This window comes from Mandrillus leucophaeus, unplaced genomic scaffold, assembly GCF_000951045.1.
Source record: "Mandrillus leucophaeus isolate KB7577 unplaced genomic scaffold, Mleu.le_1.0 Scaffold167, whole genome shotgun sequence".
Classification (NCBI taxonomy): domain Eukaryota; kingdom Metazoa; phylum Chordata; class Mammalia; order Primates; family Cercopithecidae; genus Mandrillus; species Mandrillus leucophaeus.
In genome coordinates, this window is record NW_012101665.1 from 2,132,596 (window position 1) to 2,154,287 (window position 21,692).

At 36.6% G+C, this 21,692-nt stretch overlaps 1 protein-coding gene across 1 annotated transcript in view; it reads left to right on the forward strand.

Annotated features, from left to right (window-relative positions):
* Positions 1 to 21,692, forward strand: part of LOC105537017 (phosphatidylinositol 3,4,5-trisphosphate-dependent Rac exchanger 2 protein-like) — a 110,516-nt gene that overhangs the window by 18,055 nt on the left and 70,769 nt on the right. The window contains exons 7-9 of the mRNA XM_011976503.1: positions 4,853 to 5,070; positions 7,726 to 7,828; positions 15,532 to 15,675. Of these exons, the coding sequence (XP_011831893.1) occupies positions 4,853 to 5,070; positions 7,726 to 7,828; positions 15,532 to 15,675 (465 nt within the window). The remainder of the gene's footprint in view (positions 1 to 4,852; positions 5,071 to 7,725; positions 7,829 to 15,531; positions 15,676 to 21,692) is intronic.

Consider the following 21,692-nt stretch of genomic DNA (forward strand, 5'->3'; position numbering starts at 1 on the left):
CATATTGATGTCTTATTGAATAAATGAATAAATAGTAGGTGGCAGTTTTGAAATTCAAACTTAGGTTTTCCAGTTCCGGAGGTGATTCTGGGATGCTTCGTTTTATTCATTAATGCTCAATGGATGCTCTGGTAGGTTTTTATTTTGATTTAAATTTTATTTTTCTATTCCTGTTATGATTCTTTATTTTCCTGCTTTATTTGCTCACTCTCTCTTCCCCTCTTCTATATAGGATGACACCAAACAATAGCCAAAATACTTCATATTTTTGGCTGTGAAATTATGTTCGTTTGAAAAGGGTAAACTGTGTCTTTTAAATATTCTTAACCTCCTTTTATTTCTACCTTTCTCTAATCTCCCTTTTTGTTGTTTATTTTGCTTTATTTGCCCTACAATCTCTGTGTTAGCATAATTTCTGAGATTGCTTTTGTGTGTCTAGAAACCATCTCATTCTTTTTAGACCAGCTAGCTAATTATAGATCTTAAACTTTTAAACAGCCAAGATTAAATAGTGTAATTTAAAACATGTTTTAGAAGATGAGATAGGTGCTTAAATACTAAAATGAAACTGAAGCCTTTTATAGGTACAAAAACCATTTCTTTTGAGTGTACTCTCACTGTGAGAAAAATATTACTCTATGATAAAAATAAATAATAAAAATCTTACTCTACAATAATAGTAAGCACAAAAAAAAAAACCCTCAAAATCTCTGTTTTTCTTCTTTTGCTAGTAGCTGAAAACAGATGTGATTTTTGCTGTAGTTCTTTCTTATTCATAGAAAATAGGAAATGAAGGCAGTGTGCCCTGTTTATAATCCCAGCACTTTGAGAGGCTGAGGATGGAGTATTATTTGAGGTTAGGAGTTTGAGACCAGCCTGGACATCATAGTGAAGCCTTGCCTTTAAAAAAAAAAAAATTAAATTAGCCAGAAGTGATGGCACACACTTGTAGTCCCAGCTATTTGGGAGGCCAAGGTAGGAGGATCTCTTGAGCCCAGAAGTTTGAACCTGCAGTGAGCTATGATCCTGCCACTGTACTCCAGCCTGGGTGACAGAGCAAGACACTCTGTCTTAAAAAAATGAAGCAAAACAAAACAAAAACACACAAAGAAAACCAAAAATACCTTTGGTAAAGGATGGATACTTATAAATTTTGAATGGTTGCATAATTGAAAGAAAAAGACCTGGATATTTTTGCTGAGAGTTAGTAGATTTTGTTGTATTTATGTAACAAATTGTTCCTTCTCCATGAGCAATAAAGCTGAGCACCTACTCAGTGCCAAGCATAGTGCTAGATGCTGGACAAAAAGAAGAATTACAATGATAATGATACACCATTTTACTTTGTTAAGTGCTTTAAATACTTTTTATCTCATTTATCTTTATCGTAGACCTAAGAAGGAGGAATGGACCCCATTTTCCACATGAGGATCTGATACCTAAACTTTGGCGTAGAATGGGTAGTTGAAAGCGGTTGATATGCCTCTAAGGAGTGTGAGCCTAAGTCACATGCCACTTCTCTGGCCTTGATGTGCTGATGGTTCCTCGGGAACACAGACTCATAAATGAATGCCCACTGTGTTATATATTTAGCCCTCCAGTAGAAGGATGCCCCCAGGTCTGTGGTGACCAGAAGAAGAGCCCCAGTACTTCCTTGGGAAGAGGGGAATTTCACAAGGGGAGATAATCTTTCAATGAGTTTCAATAGTTTGATGAGTTGACTCTTAAAGATTGATTTAAAGTTTGCTACACAGAGGAGAAGGACAAGGGCATAAAGTACATCTGGAAGGAAGGTATAGGCCAAATGTAGGCCACAGGGCATTTGGTATTTGAGAACTGCCAAGCAGTACTGTGTGGCTCAAAGAGGACAGGTCTGTGTACCCCACGCTTCTGACTGCTTTCAGATATGTTGTTTTAATGTGCTCTCCCAATAATTCTGTGAACATTGTTGCTGTAGTGTGGAATGAATGGAGGGAAGTGGTATGTTGAGAAGCTGTAAATAGAAGTTGGGAATAGGTCGCAAGGTCCCGCTTATGCCACTGTTTTCTAACTTTGTTATTCACTGTGAGATGATGACTTGTAAAAAGTTAATTTGAAAAGCTCTTGATATAATATGTACACTTTGAATCTGTGCAAACAATTCATCTACTCTCTGTTGAAAATAGGAAGGTGGCAAAAGAATATCACCTCATAAAGTATGAATTTTTATTCAGTATGGCTGAGGCCCCAGCTTGGATCCTCTAGTAGTTGTTGCAGCTGTCAATTCCTGTAGGGTATTCATTCAGTGTTAAACATTTGAATTGATGAATGAATACAACTTCAAGTTATCAACAGGTTTTGCACATTGAAAAGATGACTGTCAATTGCAATCATTTCTGATTTGATAAAGAGGTTGAAAGAGAAATCTTATTTTGGCTTAAATGCAAATAGAATATAGTAGCAGAGTATAAACATCTAAGTATTCTTTTGAGGATAAAAATAGAAGAGAATTTTTCCACAAAAGAAACTTGGAAATAATTATTTCTACCAGTGCAAAGTTATTAATCCCGGTGATTTTTGTTAAAGCTTGCAGTGCAGATCCTTCTTTCTCTAGATTTTTGCTTTTCGCTCAATATCCATAATTTCTTTCCGATTAGATTTTTATTAAAACATTGTCAAGGTATAGGTGGGAGTATTGCTGCCATATCTACTGAAGTATTTTTTAAAATTCACCCAGATTTTCTGCTTCACTATAGAATATCTGAAAAACAAAGTAATAATGTACAACAAAGACATAGGACAATTTATTTTACTTATTTAGTTTCTGTCGTGAACCTCAGTACCCTAGGTGCACACTGGAGCTAACAAGCTATCTGAATTAGCTTCTTAAGTAAAATTAAATCCAGATATTTCAAGAAACCAGAGAATTAACTCATGTCTTTTCATTTCTCTTTTTTATTTATTTTTAGTGCCACTGACTCTATTTTAATCATTGATTTAGTGAACATTTGTTCAATGTCTACTCTGATAGAAATTGTGTGCAACAAAATGGTGTTTAGTTTTTTTTCTTAATTGAAGATTGGACAAAGTTCATTTCCAGTTTAAAGATTTTATAGTTACCTATAAATGCCCTTTCCTATCTAGTAGCATGGGGCACATGATATAGACGCTTAACACATGTTGTTGGTTAAATTAGTAAGCTGAGCCATATGGAATGGCCATATTCCACCATTTTAACCTACCAAAGCAGCATGTTTCTATAGTTGAGCCTAATAAATGAATATTCAGATACAGAATTAAATATTTTGAATATTTAATTATCTTTCTAATAAAATTTTCAAGAGTAGGTTTTACAGTGAAATGAAGTAACATAGAAACTAAATTATATATACATATACCTTTGATGGTTATTAAAAACTGATGTTCAATGTTCTTGGAAAATCTTAAAAATTATGCCTTTTTTGTCAATAAAACAGGAGCTCCCCACTGAATAAAGTCAGCATTTATCTCTGTGTTATACACTAATATTGATAATGCTTCTTTATTCCAGAAAAGTCTATGAACCCTTGAAATATTTAGTATGCATTTGACAGGAGGTTATTTTTCCCTTTGTTGTTTCCACTTCTAGTGGAAGTGATTTTTCAAAATGTGGAATGTGTAGCTTTGTGTTTCTGTAGTTTTTATATATCCAACCACCTGAAGAAATGAACTCTGTGTGTTAGCTTCTTTCATTTGAAAAATATCTAGTTCAGAAGTGGCAATTCACAGTGGAAACCCACTTCAAAGTGGGTGTATTAGTCTGTTTTCTCACTGCTATGAAGAAATACCTGAGATTGTGGGTACTCTATAAAGGAAAAAAGTTTAATTGACTCACAGTTATGCATAGCCAGGAAGACCTCAGAAAACTTAGAATGGGAGAAGACAGAAGAGGAAAGAGGCATGTCTTACACGGTGGCAGGCAAGAGAGAGCAGAGAGCATGTGTGTCAGAATACAGGAAACACTGCCATTTATAAAACCATCAGATCTCATGAAAATTCACTCACTATCACAAGAACAGCATGGGAGAAACCACCTCCGTAATCCAATCACTTTCCACCAGGTCTCTTCCTCAACACCTGGGGATGATAATTCAAGATGAGATTTGGGTGGGGACACAAAGCCTAACCATATCAGTGGGTTAACCAAAACTCCAGTCAATTGCAGGATAAGAATCCTGTTAAACATATAAAAATCAATTCATACTAAAACTATAAATACATTGCTTATTTGAAAGAATTATAGAAATTTATATTCTTATATATTTGAACACACTTATAGCTCATGAAGTTTAATAACACCATTCAGGAGAGATAGATTTGCTTATAACTGCAAACAATTGAACATCATATACTCTTCCCTATATGTATTTCACATTAATATTTTAGGTTTAGTTGTTAATTTTAAAAATTGTATTGATAATATTGTATTTAATTTGCCAACAAAAACTGACGAATTGGACTTTGAGTTTTGTTTAGGAAAATGTCATTGCAGCAAATGCAAATTGTGTCCCATCAGGTATAGAAAATATAAATAAATGAAGCCTTATTTTTCTCCCTCAGGTTTTATCAAACAATTTAATGATTCTAGAATAGAGTCACATTATTGATGAGGAAAAAATATTTTAATATTTCTACTATTTTTTGGTGTTTAGTGTTTTCTGTAAAGCATGTTTGCTAAAATGTGTGTGATCATTCATAGAGCTCAAATTCACATTTTTCACATGTGTGAGTTTAGTGGAAAGATGAAATGCTAGTGAATGTAGATGCTTAACTCATTGGTTTTCACCATCTGCAACATTTTTCAAAGCATTCTCTATGTTCTCTTTGATCACAGATAGTGAGACACAGCTCCGTAGAGACATGGTGTTCTGCCAGACTCTTGTGGCCACTGTCTGTGCCTTCTCTGAGCAGCTCATGGCGGCCTTGAACCAGATGTTTGACAACAGCAAGGAAAATGAGATGGAAACTTGGGAAGCCAGCAGGAGGTGGCTGGACCAGATAGCGAATGCAGGTGTTCTTTTTCACTTTCAGTCACTTCTGTCACCAAACTTGGTAAGGAAATCACATGACTCCCACTGTCTGTGTCAACTGTAACCTACACTGTAACATGTTTTGAAATAAGAAATAGTTATTTCTTTCCCCCGGGTTATCTCTATGAATGTGCATGCATTCAGCTATGTTAAAAGTATACATTTTTCTGTGGTCCTTCAATTTTTAATTAGTATGTAGAATGTATTCCTTCTTTGCTGATTTGTATCTCTTCTCTGTGGCTGCTAAAAGCTGAGACAGCCTCCATCTGTTACTAATTCTTGTATCCCTACCCACTGACTGGAAAAGGTCACCAGAAGAAAAAGGGTCTTTCTGCTGCTTTTCCTTACTCCCAGTCCAAGGACACAGGCTGCTGTGAAACCAAAGCTCCTATTGCGATTGATGTCCTGGAGCAGGCTTGAGAGCCAAGCTCAGAGAGCTCAAATACCATACTGCCTGACAATCTGTTTAAACTTTGCATATGTTAAATAATTTTAGTTCTTTTCTTTGTATGCATGTTTGTCCTATTAAATCGAAGGGCATTGCCTTAATTGCTGTAGAATATTCTATGTTTATTCATCGGGTTTCCACAGTGGATATGAAGAAAGCATCTTTAAATATTTGAAAAATAAAACTGTGGTGAACTTAAGAGATTTTTCATGTATACCTCCGGTGGTTTGGATAGTTATCATCATGTTTAAAAGCAAATATGTTCACTTTCATATGTAAACGTTAGGTGATCACGGAATAGAATAGTAATTTTAAACATGAGAGCCTATTTCATCTGTTAAAGTACACATAGAAAATGTAGCTACAAAGTAACATGTTTGAGTTTAAAAACAAATGTGTGTGTGTGTGTGTGTGTGTGTGTGAGAATTACATATGATAGGAAGCCTAATTTTTAACACATGGTAGGCGTCAATTATCTGTTGAATGAATGTGTACATGAGTAAGGCTTTATTTCTGTTGTGTTTTCCTTACTTTTAAGCTGCCATTGTCTAATCAAGTGCCGGTGCTTTTGCTTTAAACTTAATTTTATTGGAAATCTCAAAGAATATGAGAAAATATTTACGAGTCCTATATTCGATAAGTGACATAGGCAGAATATTTAAAGAACCCTTAAAATTCAACAGCAAAATGACAAATAACCAATTAAAAAGTAAACAAATTATTTGAATAGATATTTCTCCAAAGATACAAAAATGTCCAAAAAGCACATGAAAAGATGATCAACATCATTAGCCATTAGAGAAATGCAGCTCAAAACCACAATGAAATACCACAATACGTGTGATATGGATGGCTATAATACAAAAGACAGATAGTCACAAGTTTTGGGGAGGATGTGGAGAAAGTTTGTAACCCTCCTAAGTTGCTCGTGGGAAGTGGCACAGTCATTTTGGAAACTGGTTTGGCAGTTCCTCAAAATATGAACCGTAGAGTTTCCATATTACCTAGAAATCGCATTTCTAGGTAATATCTAAAATAAATGAAAACTTACATTCACACAAAATCTTACATGCAAACATTCCTAGCAAGATTATTCGTAGTAGCTAAAAAGTGGAAACAACTCATATGTCCATTAACTGATGAATGGATAAACAAAATGTGATGTGTCCATATAATGGAATATTACTCGGCAATAAAAAGGAATGGAGTACTGATACATGCTACAACATGGATGAACATTGAAAGCATTATGCTAAGTGAAATAAGCCAGTCACAAAAGACCTCATATAGTTTGATTCCATTGTGGTGAAATGTACTAACTAGGTACATTTTAGAGGCAGGAAGTAGACCAGTGGTTGCCTACAACTGACGGTTGGGGGCAGGAAAATGAGGAGTGAATACTATTCGGTATTGGGTTTCTTTGGGGGATGATAAAAATATTCTAAAGTTAGATGATGGTGCTAGCTGGACAGCTCTGTGAATATATTAAAACCCCTGAGCTATACATTTTAAATGGGTGAATTTTACAGTATGTGAGTTATATCTCAATGAAGCTGTGTGTTTTTGTTTTTTTTTTCAACTGGTCTTGTGAAACCCTTAAATTTATTTGAGGAATTGTTTTTAAAAAGAAAATAGAGAGGTTGCTAAGGAAAGAAAAATTGAAGAAACCCGTAGTCTTTCTGCTTCTGTCAGAAAGGCAGAAAGAAAACATCCACCCAGGAGTGTGAATGGCTCTCTAGGAGCAGTGCTCCGGTGGTCTGTGTGTCCCTGAGAGCAAGGCACAGCCAGTGGTCACTTGGGCCTGGCTTTGGCAATGTTTGCTGCAACACCATGGCTTGTGCTGTAGCCCTCAAAGGCCATACTGTCTGGAATGTTTCTTGCTTTGTGTATTTTTATCAGAATAAACACTGATTCTTCAGTCCTGTCCTTTCTTTCTAGGGTCATGACATTTTTTTGCTGCTTCAAAAGGATTTTTTTAAGATAATGGTTTAGGCCAAGTGTGGTGGCTCACACCTGTAATCCCAGCACTTTGGGAGGCCAAGGCGGGTGGATCACGAGGTCAGGAAATCGAGACTATCCTGGCTAACATGGTGAAACCCTGTCTCTACCAAAAATACAAAACAATTAGCCACACTACAGAGTTATTTTGGTCTGGATTTACATTATGTCATGTTACTTTATATTGCTTTATATCATCTTGTATTATATATTGTTTTTCTTTCTTTGTAGACAGATGAACAAGCCATGTTAGAAGATACACTGGTTGCACTATTTGATTTGGAAAAGGTTTCCTTTTACTTTAAACCATCAGAAGAGGAACCCCTGGTTGCAAGTAAGTAATTAGGTATTTACAAAATTTATTTGGCAAATAATTATATATGATACAACTTTGATATTAATATATTTGATAAGTATTTTATTAACTGAACGATTGAAATGTATCCTTTTGATTTAGCAATTTTCCATCACTAATCTGACAAAGGCAGTATTTTAAAAGTTATATATTCAGAGAAGTAGCAATATATATGGTTTAATGTCCATATCTTTTACTTTCTGCAAGTTATCATTATTTACTATTTCCACATTCCCATAAATATAGTTAAAATATATCGATCAGTCTAATAAATCTTCAGTAGTTTGTTATTATTTTTATATGTCTCTTGTTTTTTCAAAAGTACGAGTATCATATGTATTAGGCCAGAAGGTGTAAGCTTCTTCAGGTTTTATTTCTCACATTCCTAATGTCTAGTACAAAAAATAAGGACTCCATACATTTTCATTTGATTCATGATCTGACTTAAGATGATAATCATTCATTTATTCATGTATCAAAAGCTCCTTAAATGCCTGCTTCTTGCCAAGACGATTCTTGGTGTTGGATTCAGTAGAGAACTAAACAGATAGATATCTCTCATGGGGATTAAGTTAAGGTGAGGAGAGATAAATAATAGGCAAAATTATTTTATAATAAATTAGAAGGCAATTATGTGAAAGATATATAGGGAAACAAAAGAGAGCAAAAGATACCAATGCAGGTGAAAGGTTGCAGATAATGAATGGGGTAAGGAGGAATCTTTACCTAAAAGGAGAGCAGAACCCTGAAGAGGTTGAGGGAGGGAGTAGTGGAGGTGTCGGAGGAGCAGTGTCCCAGGCTCACTGGACTCTGAGGCTGGAAGCAGACATGGCATGCTCTCAGGATAGGAAGTTGGCCTACACAGGTGGAGTGGAGCGAGTGAGGGGAACAGAAAAAGAGTTGGAAACAGCAAGGAGGCCAGACTATGCAGGGCTTGCCAGCTGTTGAAAAAGCTTTGCTTCCTAACCATGCCATTGAACAGATGAATTATGGGATGTGACTTCCATATTAAAAGGCTGTCTCTGACTGCTGTGTTAAACAGACTACACTGGGACCAAGGGCAGAAGCCGAGTGATCAGTTAGATGGCTACTGAATGACCCAGGTGGGAGAGGATGGTGACTTGGCCTGGAGGGTAGCTGTGGAGATTATTTAAAAATAAAGCAGTGTCAATGCTGTTTAATTTATGAAAATAGAGAGAACAGAATATTATTAAAGTTTCATTTCCTCTGATGAATGAGGAAGAGAACAAGAAGTACAAAGTTAGAAATTTAGGTTGTATTTATTCAAGGATTTTTCTGGCAGAGGGTATTATTTGATAAGGATAATATTATTTGAGCAAATTGTGTGGTTTTCTGTGGATATGTATAGAATAGGATATATTTTCATTTACTTGAATAATGTGGGCATAGTTTTGCTGCAGGCAGAGAGAACTCTATTTTCATGATATAACCCGATATGTTGTTTAAAGTTTTGCCTGAGGAACTATAAGTTCCCAGGAGTACTGTTTTCCATGGTTCTATGACATTATTGGCAAATGGTCTGTTGAACAAGAAGGAGAAGAACCAATATCATAAGCTTGATAAAATACTTGCTTATTATCTACTGTGAAAGATTTAACTTTGAAACACATACTAAATATAAAAAATAATTGAGCCCATGTAAGTAATAATAGTATGTAAATGTAGATGTCACTATAACAGATACAGGCATTCTGAATATATTTGGCAATACATTTTAATGTGTCTCTTCAAAGTGTAACCTCAACTTCTGAAAATAGTTCCCTAGTGAGGGGCTGGTTCCAATGCTGCACTATTGAACACTAAGAAGAGTGAAGATAGGAATATAATTCTTATTTTAAGTTGATGCAGGAAATAAAATTATTCTGTAATCAAAGGTCATCACATCTTATTTAAGTGGTGTAAGGAAATGAAGCTTTATTATACATTGCATGTAGTTTGATCTTCCTGTTACTTAGATGCAGAGAAGTCAGATTCACTAATTAATTCCATATCACTGGGATGGAGACTAGTTGACTGCATACCTTTGAGGGAGGACTAAGTAAAGAGAGTGGGGACGCATGAAGATGTAGATACCACTGGCTTTGAAGTCAAGAAATCCAAGTCCAAATCTTGCTCCAAATCTTGGCTCCATTCTTATCTTTAAGCATGAGAACTATAGCTTTCCCTAACTCACAGGGTTGAGGGACTTAAATAAGATAATGTATTTGAAAGACTCTAGCATCATATATGGCTATGCTAGTATTCAGTAAGTATTTGAATCCACCCTTCTTACTTAATTACTTTGCATTCTTCTCAAAAGCTATATTTATAGCATCACCTATAATCTCACTTTTGCATGAAAAGAATAATGAGATTCTGAAGAATTATGGCATGCCAAGCAAGTAGAACTCAAATGTCTTGATTAAAAACAGTTTGTTTTCATTGAAGAAATAATTATTAAATATATATAGCATGCTAACTACTAAACTAAGTTCTAGGGATATCATGGTGTGCAAATGAAACAAGGCTTTTTTGGCATGGAGCTTAGACGCTAATGAGAGATACAAAGAAGTAAAAGGGCAATTTGACCACTTTGGTAATAAGGGAAGTACAAGGTGCTTCTCATGTCTTATTACACAAATCAGTGAAGGAGTAATAAACTAGCTAAATGGTAAATTATAATTAAATTTATTTTGTGGAAAATCTGCATCAGTTTAGGAGAATAATGTAATGACAGCAGGTCTTCTTTTTAATGGTGATATGGGTAATTTTATAGTAATTCATTATTAGGAAAATGAATATGTTTGAGTCCTCACTATCCTTATATGGGCCAGGCATTGTGCTTGGAGGTGTGGATGCCGTCATGGATGAGACAGGCATGGTTCCCATCTTCATGGAACTGACGGCCTAGTTGGGAATAAGGAATTAGGAATCAATAATGAATGAGGAATGAATAATCAGCAATCAACAAGAAATCAATATAAAGATAAAACTGTGATAAATCCTATGAAGGAAATAAGCAGATGCATAAAGAAAAAAGATGAGGCAGCCCTTCAAGGGGTGACTGGTGGAGGATTCTCTGCAGAAGTAGCTTTTAAGCTGAGATCTGAAGGATAAGAAAGACCCAACTCTGCAGAAAGTCAGGGAAGAACAACTCAGGCAGAGGGAACTAACAGCTTCTTAGTTGAAGACTTATTTTGAAACTCATGGGCCCATTCAATGGTTAGAGGCTATGTTTACAAGGATGGGATGGGGATGGCACTGTTGAAACTCCTTTGTGGGATGAATCCCTCTATAGGATGCTACCAGAGACCTTTTCCTCTTGCAATATTGGTTTTGAAGCATTTAAATATTATATAGTCCTAATTATCAAGTTTGTTTTTTGTAGCTAATAAATTTCTACAAATAAAAGGCAACAAATTTTCAACTCCACGTGAGTATTATGCACTTTTTAAAAAGCCTTTATATTTTTAGAGTAGTTTTAGGTTCACAGCAAAATTGAGAGGAAGGTACAGAGATTTTCCATACCCCTGTCCCTACACATGCACAGCCTCCTCAGCTATCAATAGCCCTCACCATAGAGGTACATTTCTTAAAATCAATGAACCTATATCGTAATCACTCAAAGTTCATAGTTTACATTAGGATTCACTCTTGGAGCTGTATGTTCTCTGAATCTGGACAAATGTGTACTGACATGTATCCACCATTATAGTAATATACAGAGTATTTTTCCTGCCCTAAAATCCCTATTAATTCCTCCTCCCTCCCACTCTGCACCCAACCCCTGGCATCCACTGATTTTCTTCACTGTCTCTGTAGTTTTGCCTTTTTCAGAACATCATATAGTTGGGATCATACAGTATGTAGCCTTTCAGATTGTCTTCTCTCACTTACAATATGCATCTAAGCTTCCTTCATGTCTTTTCATGGCTTGATAGCTCATCTCTTAGCACAGAAGAATATTCCATTGGCTGGACGTACCACAGTTTATCCATTCAAAGGACATCTTGGTTGCTTTTAAGTTTTGGCAATTATGAAGAGTGGCTATAGGCACACGTGCAGGTTTTTATGTGGATATAAATTTTCAGCTCTTTTGGATAGATACCAAGAACCATGAGTCCTGGATCGTATGTTAAGAGCGTCTTAGTTTGGCAAGAAAGTGCCAGACTGTTTTCCAGAGTGGCTATGTGCATGGAGTCTGGTGAGAAATACAAAGGCATAAATGGGCAATGTAACCACTTTAGTGATAAGGAAAATACAAGGTACTCCCCGTATCATATTATTTAATTAGTGAGAGAGGACTAAACTAGCTAAAGGATTAAATTTTCTATAATGATATTTATTTTGTGGAAAATCTGCATTTTTCCCTCCAGTGATGAATGAGTGCTCCTATCGCTCCACATCCTTGCCAGCATTTGGTGTTGTCAGTGTTTGGGATTTTGGCCCCTCTATGAGTGTATAGTGGTAGCTCAGTACCGTTTTAATTTGCATTTCCCTGATAACAAATGATATAGAGCATCATTTCATATGATTATTTGCCATCTCTATATCTTCTTGAAAGAGTTGTCTGTTGAGGTCTTTAGCCCATTTTAAAAATTGGTGATGTAGTTTGGATATGTGTCCTTACCCAAATCCCATGCTTAATTGTAATCCCCAGTGTTGGAGGTGGGGCCTGGTGGAGGTGATTGGATCATGGGGGTGGATTTCTCGTGAATGATGTTGTGCCTTCCCCTTGGTACTGTCTTCATGATAATGAGTTCTCATGAGATCTGGTTGTTTAAAAATGTGTAGCACCTCTCCGCTTGCTCTCTTGCTCTTGCCATATGATGTGCCTGCTACCCCTTTTGTCTACTGCCATGGTTATAAGTTTCCTGAGGCCTCCTCAGAAGCTGAGCAGATGTGAGCATCTTGCTTCCTGTACAGGCTGTAGAACTGTGAACCAATTAAACCTCTTTTCTTTATAAATTACTCACTCTTAGACATTTTTATAGCAAAGAAAGAATGGATTAATACACTCGGGTTGTTTGTTTTCTTATTGTTGGGTTTGAAGAGTTATCTGTGTATTTTGGATGACAGTCTTTTATCAGATGTGTCTTTAGCAAATATTTTCTTCCAGTCTGTTGCTTGTTTTCACGTTCTCTTGACATTGTCTTTTGCAGAACAGGAGTTTTACATTTGATGGAGTCTCACTTATCTATTATTTCTTTCATGGATTGTGCCTTTGATGTTCTTTCTAAAAGTCATCAGTATGTCGAAGGTCATCTAGGTTTCCTCTTCTGTAATTTGGCAGGAGTTATATAGTTTTGCATTTCATATTTAAGTCTATAGTTCATTTTGGGTTAATTTTTGTGGAGGATATAAGGTGAGTGTCTAGATTTATGTTTTTGCATGTGGATGTCCAGTTCTTCCAGAAACATTTGTTGAAAAGACTATCTTTGCTCCATTGTATTGTCTTTGCTCCTTTATCAAAGATCAGTTGACTATATATGTGTTGGACTATTTCTGAGCTCTCTGTTCCATTTCATTGATCTATTTGTCTGTTCTTTGGTCAATACCGTGCTGTCTTGATTACTGTAGTTTTACAGTAAGTCTTAAATTAAGGGAGTGTCAGTCTTCCAACTTTGTTCTTCTTTTTCTATATTATGTTGGCTATTTTGTGTCTTCTGCCTTTCCATATAAACTTTAGAATTAGTTTGTCAATATCTAAGAAATAACCAGTTGGGGTTTTACTTGGTGTTTCACTGATATTGTGGATCAAGCTGGGAAGAAATGACACCTTGACAATAGTGAGTCTTCCTATCCATGAACATAAAATGTCTTTCTGAGTTCTTAAAATTTTTTCATCATCTTTGTAGTTTTCCTTATATAGATCTTGTACATGTTTTATTAGAGTTATACTTAAGTATTTTATTTTGGGGAGGTGCTAATGTAAATGGTATTATGTTGTTAATTTCAAATTCCGCTTGCTCACTGATGTTATATAAGAAAGGAATTGACTTTTTTATGTTAACATGTATCCTGTAACCTGGCTATAATTGCATATTAGTTCCAGGAGCATTTTTTTTTGTTGATGTTTTTCTTTCCCAATCTTTATAGTTTATTTTTTCTTGTTTTGTTTCATTGCAATAGCTAGGACTTCCAGTATGATGTTGAAAGAAGTGGTAATGGGCTGGGTGTGGCGGCTCATGCCTGTAATCTCAGCACTTTGGGAGGCCAAGGCTGGAGGATCACTTGAGCCCAGGAGTTTTAGTGCTCTTAGTTTAAACTTCACTTTAAATTGATATACTTTATAATTTTCATTAAGTTTTAGTTCTTTGATTCCTAATATAACATCTTTATTTGTTCTATGTTCTATAATATGAAACTCTAACTGTTGTATCATTATCACTATTTTTCTTTCAATAACATTATCCATTTGTTAGCATAGAGGTTGTCTATATTGATGCCAAAGATGAAGGGTATGGAATTTAACACAAATTAAAATATATATGCGAGACAGTGTGTGAAAAGGGGAACTAGAGGATACAGATATTTAGTAGCTATAAATCTGTATTTTCTTTAGTGTCCATAGTTCTTTTAGTCTTTATTTTAGAAACCAGAAAGAAAGGATTTTTCCAGTTCTTAAAATGCTATTAATTTTCAACCCTTTGGGTGAGAAACCTGTTCATTCTCTTTCCTAAATCAAATGCTTCATGTTTTCATTTAAAAAAAAATAACAAAAATAAAATAAGTACTTTATATGGCATAAAGGAGATAGATATTAATGAAATGTTTCCCATATTGATATGCAGAATTAAATAAATTTAATAAGGAGCCTGGAATCTGTGATCATAAATGCCATTTAACCTTGAACTCTACTTTTATATACAGTTTTATTTCAAGAAGCAGGTTAGAAGTTATAAATACTGGGTGAGGAACATGTATTAAATGCCAATTCCATTTGTTTGTCCTTAATTTTTAACTGGTTATTGTGACTATTCAGCCTCTTAGGATGATTTTACATTCTCTTCTAATGAGACAGAAATATTTGTCATGGATAAGTATCATAAAATGGAGAGGATTTATGATAGCATTGTGAAATACTCCTACTGAAATTTAGTTTTCAAGTTGATTGTTTTTTTTTTTTAAGTAATTAAATTTAGGATCTTTGAAAATAGCTACAAGAGTTGGGACAATTTTTAATGACTGTGGGGCATCAACAAAGGATAATATATTTCCAATCTGGTGCTCAGGGAATAGAGCTTGCAGAACCCATACTAATTTTGATAGTGGTTGCTATGTACTCAATTTGTTGCACACTACTTAAGAAGTATACCCCAAGGACTCATTCTGACTAAAATATGAATGAAGCAGCTGCCCTGGGAGATTTTGAATCCAAACCATGTATAGCTAAACACCTCATTTAGTTAAGTGAGACATCTGGTATGTCAAAGTGTAACAAAGTTTCCTATTATGGAATTTTTATAATATAGTAACAAATCCATTGCTTTAGCTAATGAGAACTGATTTAATACTCTTTCATTGAATAGCACTGTATGTTGAATCCCAACTTGATAAACATGATCATGTTTAATATATTGGTGTCGAGTAATTCTCAGGATTCTTTTTGAAGGTTAACAGAAGTACCATCTAGCATATCCTTATTTTAGGAAGTAATATACTATTAAATATCATTTCAGATGTTCCTCTTACATATCAAGCAGAAGGAAGTCGGCAAGCTCTGAAAGTTTACTTCTACGTTGATAGTTATCATTTTGAACAACTTCCTCAACGGTTGAAAAATGGAGGAGGGTTTAAAATTCATCCTGTTCTTTTTGCGCAAGGTAAACTGTTTTTCTTTTGATGGGTGCTATACTTAAATTATTTTATCTTTATTAAAGCTTTTATAAATGTGATTTTAGCAGTCTGGATTTTAAAATTAATTTGAAAATATTTAGCTAATATATTTGCTTCTGGGAATGTTTATTAAGGAAATAATGTATGATTTAAATATTTATCAAATACACTTGCAGCATTATTCATAATGGAGAAATAAGACATGAGTCGTGTAAATAAAGATAAAATAATTTGGGTTAAATAAACTGCTTAAGTAAGTTAAATTATGTTAAAGTCATTACAGTTTTATGGCTAAAATATTTTATGAGATAGAAAAAGTTAATATATGCATACAGATTATTAAACAGAATTTATACTTTAATCTCAATTATATCACACATGTATATCTATGCCTGCATATATGTATGTTAAATGTTTTCAGTATCATTTGGTGGTTAAATTGATGCTTTTAAAATTCTTTACATCAATTTTTCTTTTTGATCAGAAAATATATATTCCTTTGTCATTTTGTTTTTCCTAAGAGTGACTATCAACATCTGCAGTAGAATAAATCAAGGGTAGCATGAGCAAGAAAATTCTAAAATGCTACCTAAAAAAGATCAGAAGTCTTGATTGTTGTGGAGTGTCCTCTAGTCTATTATTTCCCTCCACATTCTAAAAAAAAAATGTGTGTCGTGTCACAAGATTTTATCAGTTTCTCTGAATGATACCATAGTGAATTTTATTTTTTCTTCTTTTGAGTTTTCAAGAACTACATTGGTTTTGCTGTGGAATTTCAATGCTCTAATAAAAAATGAGAAGAGTAGAGGGAATAAAATCCATCTATCTATATAACTAAAGAATGGACAGGCATATGAAATCTAAATTCACTACTAAATGAAAATTTTGTATTATACCATGATATGGTTTGGCTGTGTCCCCACCCAAATCTCATCTTGAATTCCCATGTGTTGTGGGAGGGACTTGTGGGAGGTAATTCAATAATAGGGGTGGGTCTTTCCTCTGCTGTTCTAGTGATAGTGAATAAGTCTCATGAGATCTGATGACTTTAAAAATGGAAGTTTCCGTGCACAAGCCCTCTTTTCTTTTCTGCCACCATGTGAGACTTGCCTTTCACCTTCCACTATGATTGTGAGGCCTCCTCAGTCATGTGGAAGTGTAAGTCCATTAGACCCCTTTCTTTTGTAAATTGCCCAGTCTTGGATATGTCTTTATCAGCAGCGTGAAAACAGACTAATACATACCACGTGCATATTATTTTAAAACCCTGAATTCAATTACCATAGTTTAAAAACCATGAGTACCTCAAACATACTTGGCAGGAATACATTTTAACAGATGAAGATTGCAGTGAAGAGATGATTTTAGGAGTTATTAGAAGGTATTTTCATTTCTCTTTGGAGGACTGTGATTTATAGACAGGGTCAGTATAGGTAATCCAAGATTCTGTAATGAAAAGGAAGAAGAATAAAAGAAGCAATGGGCAAAAATGGACCTTTGGAGACAAGTTAGAAGAATAATTTAATCTAAAATATGTTGGGCTAGTTGCAGTGGCTCACGCATATAATCCTAGCACTTTGGGAGGCTGAGGCAGGCAGATCACCTGAGGTCAGGAGTTCGAGATCAGCCCAGGCAACATGGTGGAACCTTGTGTCTACTAAAAATACAAAAATTAGCCAGGTGTGTTGGTATGTGCCTGTAATCCCAGCTACTCGGGAGGCTGAGGCACAAGAATTACTTGAACCTGGGAGGCAAAAGTTGCAGTGAGCCAAGATCGTGCCACTGCACTCCAGCCTGGGCAACAGGGTGAAACTCTGCTTCAATAAATAAATAAATAGCCATTACAGGGATAGACAGTTTGAGAAGATAGGGACGGACGTTGGTCTGGAATGTTAACTTTTACAGGGTTTAGCCAGGACTTACAATTGTAAAGACTCTCCATTTCTTTTCCTTTATTTCTCTCTTCTTCAAAATTTTGTCTTTGAAATTATTACTGAGATGACAGATGGCACTAAGCATCTTTAAAAAAAATTATTGCATCTGTGACACATCAGCCATAAATAGCTGAATAATCATATCCAACAGCAAATGTACACACAGACAAAAAATTATTTTGCAAGCAACCTCTATTTTATAACTTTGGCAAAAGCCAATTTAAAAATAATCCCTAAATATGTATTATTTCAGTGCATATACTATAGCTTTTAAAATGTAATTTAAAGAAAAGCTATAGCAAACATTAGGTTTTGGTATGCTCACAGCAGCAAAATATGAAAAATGATTTGAATAAGCAACGGTAGAAATACTTCTGCAGTTGAGGTCACAGATAGGTAAACAAGATGGGAAACGTTCTGTGCCACTAAAAATATGTCAGTAATAAGGTTGTTTATTTAAGGGGGGTGCAGAAGTTCTTTTGCCTTTAGAAAACTCTCATGAGGAATCATTAGTAGCTTAGTATTCATCAGATTGAGAGAAGTATAGGAAAATCAGACCGAGTTTGAATAGAGATTACCATCTGGTAATTGAAGGCAGTGGTAAATGAAAGAGATTCCAAATGTCATCTCTTCCTGGAATGAAAGTTTATTTAAAGCATTTTAGTTTTGTATATACATGAGTCTTTGCTAGCAAATAAAAAAATAGAAGAAATGGATGAATTTGAAATTTTCCTAGGAAATTTACTAAAGTCAAGCCTCCTAAAGTTGTCTGTGGTACCATATACTTAGAGTAGAACAGGAAGCAAATGTGTCACCCCTGTCTCATTTTGCTTGCCTCCATGGAGCACTGGGAAAAGGAGGGCGCGGTGGTTGATGGGGCATCCTGCAAAGATGGGACCAGCTATTAGATCAGGAATTTCAGGATTGGAGGTGAGCAGGGTTGGAGGCCAATGTGTATTGCTGAAGGCAAGAACTGCGGAAGAACAGGAACCTAGGCAGACAAAAGGGATACAGATTTTCAAGGTAAGGAACACAGAAACAGCTGGACAGGGAAGTAAGTGCAAAGCATAACCAACCAAACTGCTAGAATGTGCCAGTCACACTAAAGCAATCTTCTGGCTGGTATTCCTAAGTGCTTCCTACACGACAGGGAAAGCTGTTGGGATCCCTCAGCCCTTGGTGAGATAAAGCAAGCAACTATGAGTTGGCGGAAAATGAGAGTACAAAGAGGATAAATATTCAGGGTCACTTCTCTACACGCTCCCCACTGACTAATTTTCCTGATCCGTCAGTGGTTTTCAGTACTTAGCTGCACATTAACGATCTTGGACAGGTTTTAGAGAATACTCAGGCTCAGCCCCATGCAAAATCATTTAAGGCAGAATCTCTGAGAAGTGGAGCCCAAATACCAGGATATTTTAGAAGCTTTCCAGGTGATTCTGGAGTCCACCAAAAGTGAGAAACCACTCTCGGTCTGTGTGGATTATGAAACACTGTACAATTATCCAGCTAATCTTTATTTAATTAGACTAATCCATCTTACAAATGTTCAGCATGTCTAGATTCTGGGGAGCTGAAGCAAGGATGCCAGGAACAACGTAAAATATTTCTGCATTGTTAGGTCATCAGGTTGCAGGCTGCCCTTAGGAGGAGGTGTGATCCTGTTGGGATAGTTTTCTCCGGCAAAGGCTGGAGAGTGAACAGCTGCGAGATGTCTTCTGCAGCGATCACAGCAGCCGGGCAATGAGCCCATCATTTCTGAGAGAGGACCCGAGCCAGTGGCTCTCTCAGCATCCTCTGTAGTCCATGCTTTGCACCCGTCAGACCCATGTCTTTGTGTAGGGACTGGGAGAGGCTTTTCCAGGACTCCCGTGGACCTCCTTTCTGGATGGGGGAGGGGATAATTTAGGAGAGAAAAATTAAAAGGATTAGCTATAGCCCTTGCAGCCCCAGCTTGTCTACAGCTGCCACAGAGTCTTGTTTTCCCTCTTCTGCTATCCATTGTAGATTAGCCTCACCCTCTGTCTGAACCTCTGCTGGTCTCTGTGGCTAATCTGTGGCATGACCAATACCTTCGTCCCTAAGGGGCTTGATCCTCTGATTACTCTACCTTCTCAGACCAGGATTGCTGCAGTTGTCCATGTATCATCAAATTTGTGCAAGGAAGTACTAAGAGGGACCCCAGTAGATACCTGGGTGCCATACATATTCCTTCTGGCTCCTATTGTGTAACAATAGTGCTACCTGCTTCTGATGATTAGGCTGGAGCAGCTTTGCCGAGGTGGCGATTGATCTTCTTGGCTGTGGGGGCCTTGGAAACTCACAGACCGAGTGTTTCAGGGATTGAAAACTCACATTTCCCAAGTGAGTCATTGGAAATGATGCGTTTGTTTCCCAGTGCTACCCTAGCAAGTTACCACAAGCTGGGTGGCTTAAAACAATAGAAATGTATTCTGCCACCGTTCTGAAGGTCGGAAGTTGGAAATCAGGATGTTGTCAGGCCATGCTTCCTCCTTCCTCTTTTGGCCTTTGGTGTCTGCCAGCAGTCCTTGGCATTCCTTGGTTTGTGGCAGCATAACTACAATCTCTGCCCCTGTCCTCACACGGTCTTCTCCCCTCTGTGTGTGTCTGTCTCTGTGTTTCTATATACTAATTGCCCTCTTCTTATAGAGGCACCAGTCATTGGATTTGGGCCTATCATAATTCAGCAGGACCTCATTTTAATTTGGCTACATCTACAAAAACCCTATTTCAAAATAAGGTCAAGGCTGAATGTGATAGCTCAGAAATCCCAGAACTTTCTGGGGCCAAGATGGAAGGATCACTTGAGCCTAGGAACTTGAGATCAGCCTGGGCAACATATTGAGACTTCACCTCTTAAAAAAAAAATTAGCTGGTGCTGGTGGCACACACCTGTAGTCCTGCCTATTTGGGAGACTGAGGTGGAAGGATCGCTTGAGTCTAAGAGGCCGAGGCTGTAGTGAATTATGATAGCACTACTGCACACCAGCCTGGGCAACAGAGTGGGACCCTATCTCAAAACAAACAAACAAACCAAAAATAAGGCCACATTTGTAGGCCCCAAGGGGTTAGGACTTTGTCATATCTTTTTGTGGGCACATTCAACCCTCGACAGATGTTAAGCACGGTCATTTCTGCTTTCACCCTTGGTTCCTGGACCCAGGTATTCTACCTCTCAGGAATGTGGCATCATATACAGGTCTTTGAATATGTGTAGTGAAGATACAGTGTCCTGAAGTATAGCATCCCTTCCTTGTAAAGTGTTGTTAGATACCTATTTCCTGGGCCTCCTGATGGTAGTTTCCCTTAAACCAAATAGGATATGTGATGCTGGTCTTGTCTCTGCCAGCATGCTCTTCAGTATTCTCGTTTTTTTACCTCCTATGAAAAAAAAAAGCTACCACCCAAACCAACTGCCCCTAAGTCTTACCTCTTTACAAGGTATCTTTCTTTGCTCCGAGGATAATAAAAATCACATAGAAACTTGAGTGCTTTCTCTTTTAAATGAAAGGGAACGTTTGTTATAAACATTGTCATTTTCTAAGTGCCCTTTATTCAATTTGTTTTTCCTCCTAAACTCTTCTTAAGGCTCTTTAAAAGGTAAATCTTGGCCAGGCGCGGTGGCTCATGCCTGTAATCCCAGCACTTTGGGAGGCTGGGGCGGGCGGATCACGAGGTCGTTTCACCTGGCTAACACGGTGAAACCCCATCTCTACTAAAATACAAAAATAAGTTAGCTGGGCGTGGTGACGGGTGCCTGTAGTCCCAGCTATTCCAGAAGCTGAGGCAGGAGAATGGCGTGAACCCGGAGGCGGAGATTGCAGTGAGCCGAGATCGCGCCACTGCCCTCCAGCCTGGGTGACAGAGTGAGACTCCATCTCAAAAAAAAAAAAAAAGATTAAATCTTTTAGTTTTCCATTTCGGTTTTACACAGGATTTATAATTGAAACAATATAGATTTTTTGCAAAAGAAGAAATAGTTTCCAGAATGGAGATTTCCAAAATGTTAGGAGTCTGTGTGAAGGTGTAAACCCACCTCTCTTCAGACA